Raw genomic sequence first — 12,814 nt, 5'->3', positions numbered from 1 at the left:
GACCAGGACATCTGAAGCTGCAAACCTTTACTGCTCACTGGCCACCTGCTCATCCCTGGAAAACTGTGCTGCAGTCCCTGTCCCCATCCTGCCAGCTTCAGAAACGGGGGCTTCTGAGGCGCCCCCACCTGAGGAGGGTTGCTTCAGTGCACAAGTGGGGACTGTGGAGAGCTGGAGAGCAGAGCCTGTTCCTGGTGGGACACTGGGAGGGACTGTCCCTGCTGTCCAGGGTAAATCTTGTCGCTTGGAACACAACCACCCTGAGGCTGGGAGCCCTTGCACCCTGCAGGGAACTGCCAGCCGCACTTCTCAGGACAGCAGCCCGTGCAGCAGGCAGAGGTCATAGGTCACTGTGGCCCCAATTCTGTCACCTATGCCCCAATCAGGCCACTCCACCCAGCCCCCCTGCTACTAACCGCACGCCTCTTTGGACCTACCTGTCCCCCACTCACCTGAGCCTCACCTGAGTGGCTCCTCTGGGCTGGGGCCTGGGGAAACGCAGGCCTCTCCAGCTTTCCTCATCCGGAGCCAAACCTCTCCCCAACCTGTGACCTTCGGTTTTCTTCCATGTTTGTCCCCCCTGAGCACCACACCTTCTGAGGCCAGCCTGGCATCCTGCATCTGGAAAGCCTCCACCCCTGCAGGCCTAGGCGTTGTTCCTGCCCCTGGCGGGAGCCTGGTGCCAAGCTGAGGCTGTGTGATGGCAGACCCTTCCCGGCTCAGTGAAGCTGCTGAGCTAAGAAAGCAGCAAGGCCGGGGAAGCTAGAGCTGAGGGGCCCAGAGGGAGAAGAGAGGCAAGATCAGTGGAGGGGTTGTGCCTGGGAGCTAGGGCCAGCTGGCTGAGGGGAGGGGTTCCCAGCCGCCCCTCCTCTACCCAAGGAGGCTGAGGTCCTGAGCAACAAGGCAGCCGTATCAGCCCAGGGCTCACGTGCCCTCATCTCCCCCCGGGGGGCTGCTGCAGATAACCCAGCCCTCATAGACCACCTCCATCCTGGACTGAGGACGGGGCGAGGGGAGAACCAGCATCAGTGCAGCCTGCAGTCAGCTGAGAGCGAGCCTGTGCATTTATTTAACTTTTAGTAAAGTAAACATGGACTGTGTCGAACATCCTGCTTGTTGTGTAGGTGGGGTTGGGCAGGAGGAAGGGGGCTCGGGGCCTGAGGAGGGGTGGGGCGGGCACACACACTCTCACATCCCACCTCTGTCTTTCTGGCTCCACCGAATCTCTGAGGCCAGGCCACAGAGCCAGAACGCCACCTTCACCATGAACTTCTGCTCCTTCTTGCAGAACACGTGGGTCCAGGAGTCCCAGGCCATGAGTGCTGTGACACTTCCTGCAGTCTTGAAGTTGGGGTGTGGGGACACGTCCTGGGGTGTAGGCAGGAGGACCCCACCTGCATGATGCTCATCAAGTTCAGCACCGACTCAGGGGCAGCATCCAGGTCCCTCCGTTACATTTCCGTTCCCTCGACAATTTATTTTCCATAATCTGGCTGGCTCAGAGACACGATCACGCATGGCATATTCACATTGTGGAGACAGAAAATTCTGGAAAACCAGGTGTGGGGGCAGAGTAGATCTCACTCTTTCTTTTCTAGACAGTGTTTTATGAAGTCTGTGTGGAGGGAGACACACAAGGGGCTCTGGGGCCTCAGGGCCCCACCCCACTTGTTTTCTTCAGGTCGTCTCCTGCACCAGGCTGAGGCGGTGGGAGCTTGACTACTTGGCCTTCAGCCTTGAGTAACTGAGAATCTCCTTCTTCCTGGGGTCACAGAATGTTCTGGTACCACAGGTCTGCCGCGGCCCAGGGGGAGCACAGGAGGGCAGGCCCTGCTCACCCTATGACCACTTCTTCGCCCCGACCCTTCGGCTGGCCCCAGTCACGGGCAGAGCCTGGGCTCACCAGCCAAGTTCTTGCATTGGAAAGGGACTCGGGGCTCGGACAGGCCTAGTCCCTGTGGGAAGCCTGAGCCGGTGGGCTCCCGGCCTGCACACTGGACTCAGTTCGAGGGCGCGGCAGCAGCACTCTTTCTTGGCGGGGACGAGGAGGCCTCACTGGCCTTCTTTGCCTTTTTCTTCCGCTTCTTCTTTTTGGTCCCAAGGGGCACCTGGTCTCCGTTGAGCTGGGCAGACTCTTTTTCCCGCCTCCCGAATGCGGCCTTGCTGCTGGTGGTGGCGGCCACAGCAGCGCTGTCCTCCTTCTTGGCTTTCTTTTTCAACTTTCTTTTCTTCTTTTTCTCCATGGGGACAGGGCCGTGGATGGCGGACTCTTGGAGGATGTCGGACACGGACACAGCCGCCTCCCGGCAGCGCTGTAACTCCTCGTCGCCATCATCGCTGCTGCCGGGGAGGGTGGGGAAAGTATTAGTTGGACTCGGGATAGGGGTATGTGGAGAACTCAGGTTTGGCCGGGGGGCAGACCTGGGTTCCCACACAGGCTTCTCTCCTTCCAGGCTGTGTGACCTCGTTTCATGACTTAACCTCTCTGACCCTCAGGGTCTTCACCTATCAAGTGGGGATCTTAACAGAGCCCAGGCCTCACAAGGATGTCCCAGGAGTGTGGTGTCGGGCATGAGATGGGTGCTCTGAGAGCAGTCAACATCCAGCCCCCAGTGGAAACTCTCCCCCTCCCACTGAGCTACTATGTCTCCAGCTACCTGGCGGGACTCCTCCTGGGTCCAGACCTGATTGGGGTCCGCGTGGCTATCTGTGGCTGGAGGTGTGGGGGGACCTGGCCAAAACAAGGGAACCTGAGGAGAGGACGTGTTATCTCACCTGGAGCTGGAAGGCAACCGTTTCCGGCGGGGCTGGGGAGCAGCTTCCTTCTCGGGGCCTCCGGGGATGGATGTGAAGAAAAGGCGGAAGCCTGCAACCCACGGGGACGGAGTCGGCATGGCCAGGGGCCCCCAGGTGCCGAGGCTGCCCCACCTCTGCCCTCATAGAGCTCCTGGTCCAGAGGGCATTACTCCTGTCTAACAGAGAGCAGAGCCTCGCAGGATGAGAGGCAGCACGCTTCTGCCTGCTGCAGCGAGGAGACCGGATGCTTGAGGGGTTTCTGGCCACCAAGTCAAGCCAGCAAGTCTTCCAGAAGCTTCTGGGAGTCAGCAGCTGAGCTGCCTGCCTATGGCAGCTTGCAGAGTGGTGAGTGAGTTGGGCAGGTGACAGAGACTTGTGTGTGAGAGGCTGTGGGGTGCAGCAGGCAGGCGCTCCTGCTCAGGGTCACCTCGAGCCAGTGGCCGCATTCCTGGCCCCAGCTCCCCTCATGGGTCCTCCTATGAACAGGGTCACCATAACATCTGCCTCAGACAGGGCCTGCAGGCATGAAGGAAGATAATATGCCAAAAGGGCATTTCGTAGCTCCAGACCCACAAGAGGGGCTTAATAAAGGAAAGCTGTTATCAACAGTCAAGCTGCTCACCATCATCCTCCAGGGCGCCTCTCTGCACCTCGGCCTTTCTTGGCTCCTTCATGATTTCTGAGATGGTAATGGAGCTACAGGAAGAGACAGTGGATTTAGGATGAGATTTGGGGTAACAACAATGAAAACTCTTTTTAATTAAAACTTCTTTTTGTTGTTGCTAAGTGGAGGGGACAGAGTAATACAATGTTACGCGCAGAGGCAGAGGGCCCCCAGGCTGATGGGAACACGCCTGCTCACAGCCATAACGTGGGGAAGAGCCCCATTCAGCTCAAACGACGGTGACTTACTGGTTCAAACCGTACTTTATCCCACAAAGTTTTGAAGAAGTTTTGAAGATACTCACAGTACAACAGAATGCAACTTCAAATAAGGCAAAGAGAAAAGAGAGCATGAGGGACAGAAAGAGCCAGAAGTGTGGCCAGGAAGCCCGACAGACTTGCCAGACAGAGGGCACATGTTTCGTTCTGAACTTCCTGGCAGCAAGCACGAAAAGGGAAATATGACCAGCTGAGGAAAGAACGTTTCAGAGGTTCAGCTCCTAGAACAGGCAGATCTGCTTTTTGGTTTTTGCTTTTTTTTTTTTTTAAATTTTTAAAAAGCTTGAGTTAACACATATTGACACTCAGTGCCAAGAAATAATATGGGGAGACCCCATGTATTCCCCACCTGGTTTCTCCCTCGGGTAACACTGTGTGTAACTAACATCCATGATCACAACTGAGAAACTGACTTTGTTACAATCTACTGACCTTTCTCAGACTTCAGACCTGGGTTTTAAGTTCTGATTTTTGTCACTTACTAACAAGGGATTTCATCTCTCTGAACCTGTGTTACCCCTCTGAACACTAGGAGTGATGAGACTCCCGGCCTCCTAGAGCTGTTACAAGGTTCAAATGAGAAAGTGGATTCCAATCCCTGAGCCTGGAGCCCGGCTGCGAACCAGTCAGTAAACGACAGCTATAACGATGATGATGATTACTGCTAAGATAAGCAATCAGTGGAATTCCCTGGTGGCTCAGTGGTGACGACCGAGCCTGCCAATGCAGGTTCAATCCCTGGCCCGGGGAAGATCCCACATGCCATGGGGCAACTAAACCCACGAGCCACAACTACTGAGCCTGTGCAGGGCCTGCGAGCTGCAACTACCGAGGCCAGGTGCCACAACTACTGAAGCCCGTGAGCCTAGAGCCTGTGGTCGTAACAAGTGAAGCCACCGCAGTGAGAACCCCTCGCACCTCAGTGAAGAGCAGCCCCCGCTCGCCACAACTAGAGAAAGCCTGAGCAAAGCAAGCAAGACCTGGCACAGCCAAAAAAATCAGATCAGCAACAAGCCCCACAGGACCCCTTTCTCTAGCGCAGACAAAGAGGGGAGAGCTGCCGAGACCAGGAGGCAGGTCTCGGGGAGTGCTGGAGAGGCAGTCACCTAGCAACTGCAGAGACCAACGCTCTCAGCAACGTCCTTGCAGCAACAGAATGATGTACTGGGCACTTCTCCTAACTGCCTTGCGTAGTTGCCAGAGGCCTCGTCCTGCACGGGACATGGTCTGGGGAGAGGGAACAGAGACGATGCCAACAGGGTCCTGACCCTGACAGGGGTATCTAACCCGATAGTTCAATGTCAGTCGGCAGGGACATTAGGTGATGTCTGGAGACACAGCTGGTTGTCACGGCTGGTGGAACAATGTTACTAGGATCTCGTGGGTAGAGGCGAAGTACGCTGCTAACCCTCCTACAGCGCATAGTACAGCCCTGCACAACCATGAACAATCTGGGCAAAAATGTCCATGGTGCCAAGATAAGAAACATCAATCCAACACAAGGGACCAACTGGGGTGTCATTTCTTTGTGTATGCTATGCTGATTCAGTCATGTCTGACTCTGTGCGACCCTATGGACTGTAGCCCATCAGGCTCCTCTGTCCATGGGATTTTCCAGGCAAGAATACTGGAGTTGGTTGCCATTTCCTTCTCCAGGGGATCTTCCCAATCCAGGGATCGAACTCATGTCTCTTATGTCTCCTGCATCGGCAGACGGGGTCTTTACTGCTAGCACCACCTGGGAAGCCCTTAAAACACAAGATACTGGCCCAGGACAGCTGTGTGTACTGTGTGCATGCTAACTCATTTCTTTGGAGAGAAACAACTACAGGAACACTGCAGGAATTATCCTGATGGTGGGTGACCAACACCCTGGTGTATTTCCACCTGGGGAAACGTTCGTTGTGGATCAGGGCAATGCCAGGTGGCCCTGGTTACCCTGAAGCCGAACGGTCACTGAGAAAAACCACTCCCTCGGATTGAGATGCCAACTGACCCTCCTAAATGCGTTAAGCACATTCCCAGGTTGGGGACTGGCACTAAGGCCGTGGGGGTGCAGGCAGCTGAGGGCTGGCCCAAAGCTCTGTCTGGGATTAGCAGCAGCTGTGCACTTTGGGAGGGCTCATCTGTCCTTTTTGATGGTTACTTCAAATTGAAGGACCATGGCCCAAACATCCTGAGTCTCCCTTTCAAAACCTGCTAGGACTTTGTCAAGTGAGGATGGATCTAGCCTAGCCTGCCCCAGGCCGAGTCCTATGCCACGCCATTGGTCATCCATGGAACAGAGGCACTGTGGCCAAACATGCTTGGAAGATGTCGGGCTAAATAAAGTTACACAGGTCTCTTTACTGTAGGACTTCTTAGAGCCTTGAACACACTACTAAGAATCTAAATCTCCCAGGGCAGGGCTTCCCTGCTGGCTCAGTGGTAAAGAATCCACCTGCCAATGCAGGAGACATGAATTCAATCCCTGATCCAGGAAGATTCCACATGCCACAGAGCAACTAAGCCCATGCACCACAAAGCTACTGAGCCTGTGCTCTAGAGCCTGGGAGCCACAACTACTGAGCCCACATGCTCTAGAGCCCTTGCTCTGTAACAAGAGAAGCCACTGCAACGAGAAGCCTGTGTACTTAGAGAATAGCCCGCACAGCAACGAAGACCCAGCATGGCCAAAAACAAATAAATAAAATTATAAAGATTAAGTAACCTCCCAAGGCACAGTGGGTATGCGGAGTACAGCATTTCTCCACCTTCTCTTTGCCGCTAGAACCCTGGTGCCCAGAACCACACTCTGGACTTGAGTTCCTTGGGCACCTACTTTAGGAATGCGGATCTGGATCTTTTTTTTTTTAAAGTATTTCTTTGGCTGTGCTAGATCTTATTTGTGACACACGTGATCTTTTCTTCAGTTGTGGCATGTGGGAGCTAGTTCCCTGACCAGGGATTGAACCTGGACCTCCTGCACTGGGAGTGTGGAGTCTTAGCCACTGGACCACCAGGGAAGTCCTACCAACCTGGATCTTCACAGATTATATTCTCGCAGCGCCTGTCATACAGTAAGCACTCAAGAAACAGGAATTCCGCCGGTCCCTTGCCTTCTTGTGGTGGGAATAAGCTCTTGCATCTCGGGGTCCCCTCTTCCTCTTGGGGCAGCAGGAGAGCACAGCGGTTAAGAGCTGGGCCCTTGGAGTTGAGCCCACTCTGCTCCCTCCTCCGTGACTGCAGGCACATGCTTTTTCTCACAGTTGGGAGCCTTCTCCCACAGCTGGAGAACAAAGACAACAACAGGACCGGCACGGCAGGGTGATGCCTTATGCTTACCATGGCGCCGACTTACATCTGCTGAGCTCCCAGGCCTCGGAGGCCATTACTCCTGAAATGAATGAATGAGGGCAAGAAAAGAGAATGTAGGTGTTTGTTACCTGTCCAGCAGGGCTCCCAGTTTCTTGGCTATGTGGGCTCGGAATTCGGGGGTGGTCTGAAGTTCGTTGCCGTCTTGTTCGTGCTCATCCACCTTGTGCCTGCAACACATACGAAAGGACCTCACCACCTGTCAGTTCAGAGGCTGCCCCCAAGAGAGTGGGGAAGACACGTGTCTTGCTCACCCTGACATACCAGGGTCTGGCAGGGAGTGCATGGGGTGTGGGTGGGGGCAGGTGGCAGGGGCCAACATCAATGAACAGATGAAACTTGAACCCAAAGTGCCCAGTACCTGCGGCTTGGCTGGTTGGCTGGCAACTTAGCATTTGTAGCACCTGTGGAAAGAATGAACACTGAGGTATTTACAGAGGAAACAACTATACCATCTGTTGTGTGTTAGGCACTATTTTATGTGATTTACGCCTATAACTTGTCGAATCTTTCCAACAACCTGATGGGACTAACGGGAGTGGGGGTGGAGGTGAAGCAGTCAGCATCCCCCAGTACAGAAGAGGAAACTGAGGCAAGGAGATGTAAAATACCTTGTTGTTGCTCAGTTGCTAAGTCATGTCTGTTTGTGACCCCATGGACTGTAGCCTGACAGGCTCCTCTGTCCATGGGCTTTCCCAAGCAAGAAATGTTGCCATTTCCTTCTCCAGGGGATCTTCCTGACCCAGGGGTCGAACCAGTGCCTCCTGCATTGGCAGTTGGATTCCTTACTGCTGAGGCCCTGGGGACGCCCTGTTAAATAGCTTATCCAAACAGCTAACGAGCGACAAGAATTAGGATGAGGATCCAGGCTATCTGGCTCCAGAGCCCCCTCTTCATCACCATGCTGAATGAGCATGTCTAAGTGTACTTTGATTCCAGCATTTATTGAGTGCCCACTGTGTGCTTAGCTGTGTGCTAAGTGCTCTGGAAGAGAGAAGCGAAGGGGGCTCAGTTATGCTGATCACTGGACTGGGAGTCTGGCTGGGGTCTCAGCCTCCTCACTCCTTAGAGGCATCTTTCCAGCAAGTTCACTCATTTAAGAATTATTTTGCCGAGCAGGGTATAGGCCCTGGGGATACCATGGTGAACAGACACCAGCCCTTGTGAAGTTCGCATCATGCAACCTCTCACTCAATAAATATTTGTGGAGCAAGTATGAGCCACAGTTGACTCTAGGTACTGGGGTTGGAGCGATGAAAGGAAAAAAGGCAGGATAAGTAAAGAAGCAATTGTAGAAAAAAGGAAAGCATTACATATGAAGGGAATCACAGAAAGTATGGCGATGGTGGAGAGAAGGCATATAACCCAGTCCTCCTGAAGAGATGGTGTCTCAGCTGTATTAAGGGATAAATGGGAGCCAGACAGGAGGGGAAAATGAGTACATGACGAGAGACCAACCACATAACTGCTGCTCTTTACTAGGCCTTTAATGTGCGCTAAGCACTGCAGATACATCATCTCCGCTCCTTACAAGGGTGGGTACTATCTTTACCCCCACATTACAGATGAGGAAATTTAAATACAGTGAGACTTAAATACCCTGTCCAAATTCTTCCTGCTAGTGAGTGGTGGCAGGACTTTATTTTTGGGGGCTCCAAAGTCACTACAGATGGTGACTGCAGCCATGAAATTAAAAGATGCTTGCTCCTTGGAAGAAAAGCTATGACCAACTTAGACAGCATATTAAAAAGCAGAGGCATTACTTTGCCAACAAAGGTCCCTCTAGTCAAAGCTATGGTTTTTCCAGTAGTCATGTATGGATGTGAGAGTTGGATTATAAAGAAAGCTGAGCGCTGAAGAACTGATGCTTTTGAACTGTGGTGTTGGAGAAGACTCTTGAGAGTCCCTTGAACTGCATGGAATTCCAACCAGTTCATCCTAAAGGAAATCAGTCCTGAATATTCATTGGAAGGACTGATGCTGAAGCTGAAAATCCAATACTTTGGCCACCTGATGTGAAGAGCCAACTCACTGGAAAAGACCCTGATGCTGGGAAAGATTGAAGGCAGGAGGAGAAGGGGATGACAGAGGATGAGATGGTTGGATGGCTGGCATCGGTGACTCGATGGACATGAGTTTGAGTAGGTTCTGGGAGTTGGTGACAGACAGAGAAGCCTGGCGTGCTGCAGTCTATGGGGTTGCAAAGAGCTGGACACTGAGTGACTGAACTGAACTGAGTGAGTGGTGGAGATGGAAAGGCATTTCTGCATACAGAAAATAAAAAGAAAACGGCAGAATTATAGTGACCACAGATGAGAGGACACAGTATGGTGTGGAGCCTAGCTGTGGAACGTGTGGCAGGAAAGCAAACAGGGACAGGCAGCCTGGGAATGGATTACCAAAGGGTTTGTAAATCCTTTTATTTACTTATTATTTTAACTTTTACACAAAGTATTTATTTACTCAGGTCTGCTGGGTCTTAGTTTCGGCACTCTGGATCCTTAGCTGTGGCCTATGAACTTCTTAGTTGCAACATGCAGTCCAGTGCCCTGACCAGGTATCCAACAAAGGCCCCCTGCGTTGGGAGCATGGAGTCTTAGCCACTGGATCACCAGGGAAGTCCCGAGGGCTTGTGAGTCCTTTTAAACAAAAGCAGGAGTTAACCTTGCTTTGCCATGGCCTGCTCTGGCAGCATGGATCCTTCTCAGAATAATCTTTTAGGTGCAAAAATACAATACATAGGATTACAAAGAAAACCAGTGATAGTGAAATTCAGTTATCATTAAGAGTAAAAATCAAAATTTGGGATACTTTAATACATGTGCTTCTTCATTAATGTATTAAATAAGATCTACTGATGGGCCTAAAAATTACTGTAGTTTTTAAATAATTAATTAATTAATTTCTGGCTGCGATGGGTTTCTGTTGCTGCCTGATGGCTTTATCTAGTCACAGCAACTAGGGGCTACTCTCTGGTTTCTGGGCTCCGCTTTCTTATTGCAGAAACCGGCTTCTCTTTTTGCAGAGCACTGACTCCAGAGCTTACCAGCTCTGTGGTTTTAGCACTCAGGACTTAGCTGCCCTGTGGCATGGTGGATCTCCCTGGACCAGGGATGATACCCGTGTGCCCTGCATAGGCAGGTGAATTCTTAACCTCTGGACCACAAGGGAAGTCCGAAATTACTTTAATTTTAAAGCAGGGAGGAGTGGAAACGATTTTTTTCCCCAACATTTTATTGTGAATAAAATATTTTTGATATATCTGAAAGACTAAAGGGATTTGAAAGTCTGAGACTTCTGTTAAGACAAAGAAACAGGTATTGCCAAAACCACAGCTATTGTTCACAGGCATGATGGAAAGAGAGGTTAAACTTCAGAGACTAGTGAAAGTGAGATGAAATATTTTTCCCATTCAGATTCACAGGCCCTCTGCATTCTATCCACCACTGGGTACCCTTGTGTTAAGGGGTCTGGGATTTATTCCCAGGGCACTAGGGAGTCACTGAAGGACAAGAAAGATAGTGAAGGATGGGGAAGCCTGGCGTGCTGCAATCCGTGGGGTCGCAGAGTCTGACATGACTGAGCGACTGAACAACAAAGGGAGTCACGGTCAAGGAGGTGTGGGACACAGCTCGCTGGCAGCCCCCGAGAGTGAGAAAGCGTTGGAGCCGAGGAAAGGCTGGATGCAAAAATCCAGCTGTCGCAGTCATCTCCGAGGAGTGGCGGGCCGCCCAGGGTGCAACAGTTAGGATGGACCCTAGGAGGCAGAGTCAAGAGATACTCTGGTGCCTTGGTTTCCCTGACTGGGATAATGGAACAACCCGTCCCGCTGCCCTTGTCCGTATTTTGACTCTGAGTCCTACTCTGAACCCCACCCAGGCCGTGGAGCCTCCTCAGGGAAAGAAGTCGAATCCCGGTGACACCCTCTTCACCGTCCATCCTCTCAGGCCGCAGGGGAAGATCACTACGCTCTTCGGCCAGACTCCCCGAATATAGTCCCCTACCGATACTTGGCTTCTCCGGACCCCTCGGGCGCTGCTCCAAGCCCCAAGCCGGCATCGCTGCCTCGCGGCACCGTTCCAGCTCCTCTTCATCGCCGCTGCTGCTGCTGCTGCTCTCCAAATCGCTCATGGCGCCACTGGGTGCCGCCACCTTGAAGCACCGCAAAGGATTGTGGGGAGAGCCTCCAGGAGCGGTCGTCCTCCAATCCCAACAGGGAACTGAAAAGCGCAGGGCATTGTGGGGATTGTAGTTCTTAGACTCAGGCCAGCATTGGTCCTAAATTGTCCTGAAGGGTTTCCTGAAACGTGAGAGCTGGAAGGGCTAAGAGATCAACAGATCTATCCTTGATGAGGAAAATAAGACCTATAGACAGGAAGGAATTGCCTAGGGTCACACAAGGGGTTAATGACAGTCAGGATCGGTTCCCATGTTTTGGTCCAATGCACTTTGATTATTATCCACGTATTCTACAAATTCGGAAGTCTGTTTGGGCATCAGAAGTACCTTAGGGACCTTTGTGTCTGTGGCGGGGTGGGGTCGGGGGCAAGGGGCTTCCCAGGTGGTGCTAGTGGTAAAGAACCTACCTTCTCTTTACCACATTTACCTCATACCAAATTTACCACATTTGCAGGAGATGTAAGAGACGCAGGTTCAATCCCTGGGTCAGGAAGATCCCTTGGAGAAGGGCCTGGCAACCCATTCCAGTATTCTTCCCTGGAGAATTCCATGGACAGAGGAGCCTGGCGGGCTACAGTCCATAGAGTGACACAAGACTGAAGCGACTTAGCAAGCATGCACTCACGTCTGTGGTAAAAGTCACATAATATTTTGTCGTCGTTTAGTTGCTAAGTCGTGTCTGACTCTTGCAACTCCATAGACTGTAAACTGCCTGGTCCTCTGTCCATGGAAGTCCCCAGGCAAGAATACTGGAGTGAGTTGCCATTTTCTTCTCCAGGGGATCTCTCCAACTCAGGGAACAAACTTGCGCCTCCTGCATTGCAGGTTGATTCTTTACTGCTGAGACACCAGGGAAGCCCACATAATATAAAACATACTATTTTAACCATGCTTAACTGTACGCTTCACATTGTTGTGTAGGGGACTTTTTAAAATGCAGATTGTTGAGTCTCACTGAAAACTAGGCAAATCAGAGTCTCTGAGAGGTGGGACTCAGGAATTTGTATTCCTTTCAATATCCTAGGGCTTTGTTACTACTCTTGGTATAATCCGTGAACAAGCAGCATCAGCAAACTCCAGAGCCTGTTAGAAATTCATAGTCTCGGTTTCAGCCTAGACCTGAATCAGAACCTGCATTTAAACAGGATCTCCAGGTGATACGGACTTCCCTAGTGGCCTAGCAGTAAAGAACCCGCCTGCCAATGCAGGAGACACGGGTTTGATCCCTGGGTCAGGAAGATCCCCAGGAGAAGGAAATGGGAACCCATTCCAGTATTCTTGCCTGGGAAATCCCATGGACAGAGAAGACTGGTGGGCTACAGTCCATGGGGTCGCAAATAGTTGTACTTGACTTAGACAGTCAACAACAAGAAACAACAGTAGGCTATTACAGAGTACTGAGTCGAGTTCCCCACGCTCTCCAGCAGGTTCTTATTAGTTATCTGTTTTATATGTAGTGTGTAAATGTCAGTCTCAACCTCCCAGTTTATCCCTCCCCTTTCCCCCTTCGCCCTTGGGAACCATAAGTTTGTTTTCTACATCC

At 51.8% G+C, this 12,814-nt stretch overlaps 1 protein-coding gene across 2 annotated transcripts; it reads right to left on the bottom strand.

Moving 5' to 3' along the window:
* Nucleotides 1-1,099: 1,099 nt before the first annotated feature.
* Nucleotides 1,100-11,258, bottom strand: C5H12orf43 (chromosome 5 C12orf43 homolog). 2 transcript variants are annotated; one of them, XM_061141741.1, is made up of 6 exons: nucleotides 11,097-11,258; nucleotides 7,454-7,496; nucleotides 7,164-7,262; nucleotides 3,419-3,492; nucleotides 2,776-2,866; nucleotides 1,100-2,340 (listed from the first exon to the last, which is right to left on the bottom strand). In XM_061141741.1, exons 1-6 carry the CDS (start codon nucleotides 11,221-11,223, stop codon nucleotides 2,001-2,003), a joined length of 774 nt encoding a protein of 257 aa, XP_060997724.1. In that variant the 5' UTR covers nucleotides 11,224-11,258; the 3' UTR covers nucleotides 1,100-2,000. The 2 variants fall into 2 exon arrangements, with proteins under 2 accessions (XP_060997724.1, XP_060997725.1); XM_061141742.1 differs by having other exon boundaries at nucleotides 1,100-2,337.
* Between the last annotated feature and the right edge of the window lie 1,556 nt (nucleotides 11,259-12,814).

Source organism: Dama dama, chromosome 5 (genome assembly GCF_033118175.1).
Source record: "Dama dama isolate Ldn47 chromosome 5, ASM3311817v1, whole genome shotgun sequence".
NCBI lineage: Eukaryota > Metazoa > Chordata > Mammalia > Artiodactyla > Cervidae > Dama > Dama dama.
This window is presented reverse-complemented; position numbering and strand designations above follow the sequence as displayed.

Bases quoted from the DNA above. Each gene is read 5' to 3' on its own strand.
- C5H12orf43 (XM_061141741.1), bottom strand. From the start codon at position 11,223: ATGAGCGATTTGGAGAGCAGCAGCAGCAGCAGCGGCGATGAAGAGGAG. The intron at 7,497-11,096 runs GTAGGGGACTAT...TTCTTTCCACAG, and splicing joins TCCGGAGAAGCCAAGTATCG to GTGCTACAAATGCTAAGTTG. The intron at 7,263-7,453 runs GTACTGGGCACT...TATGTGTTGCAG, and splicing joins GCCAACCAGCCAAGCCGCAG to GCACAAGGTGGATGAGCACG.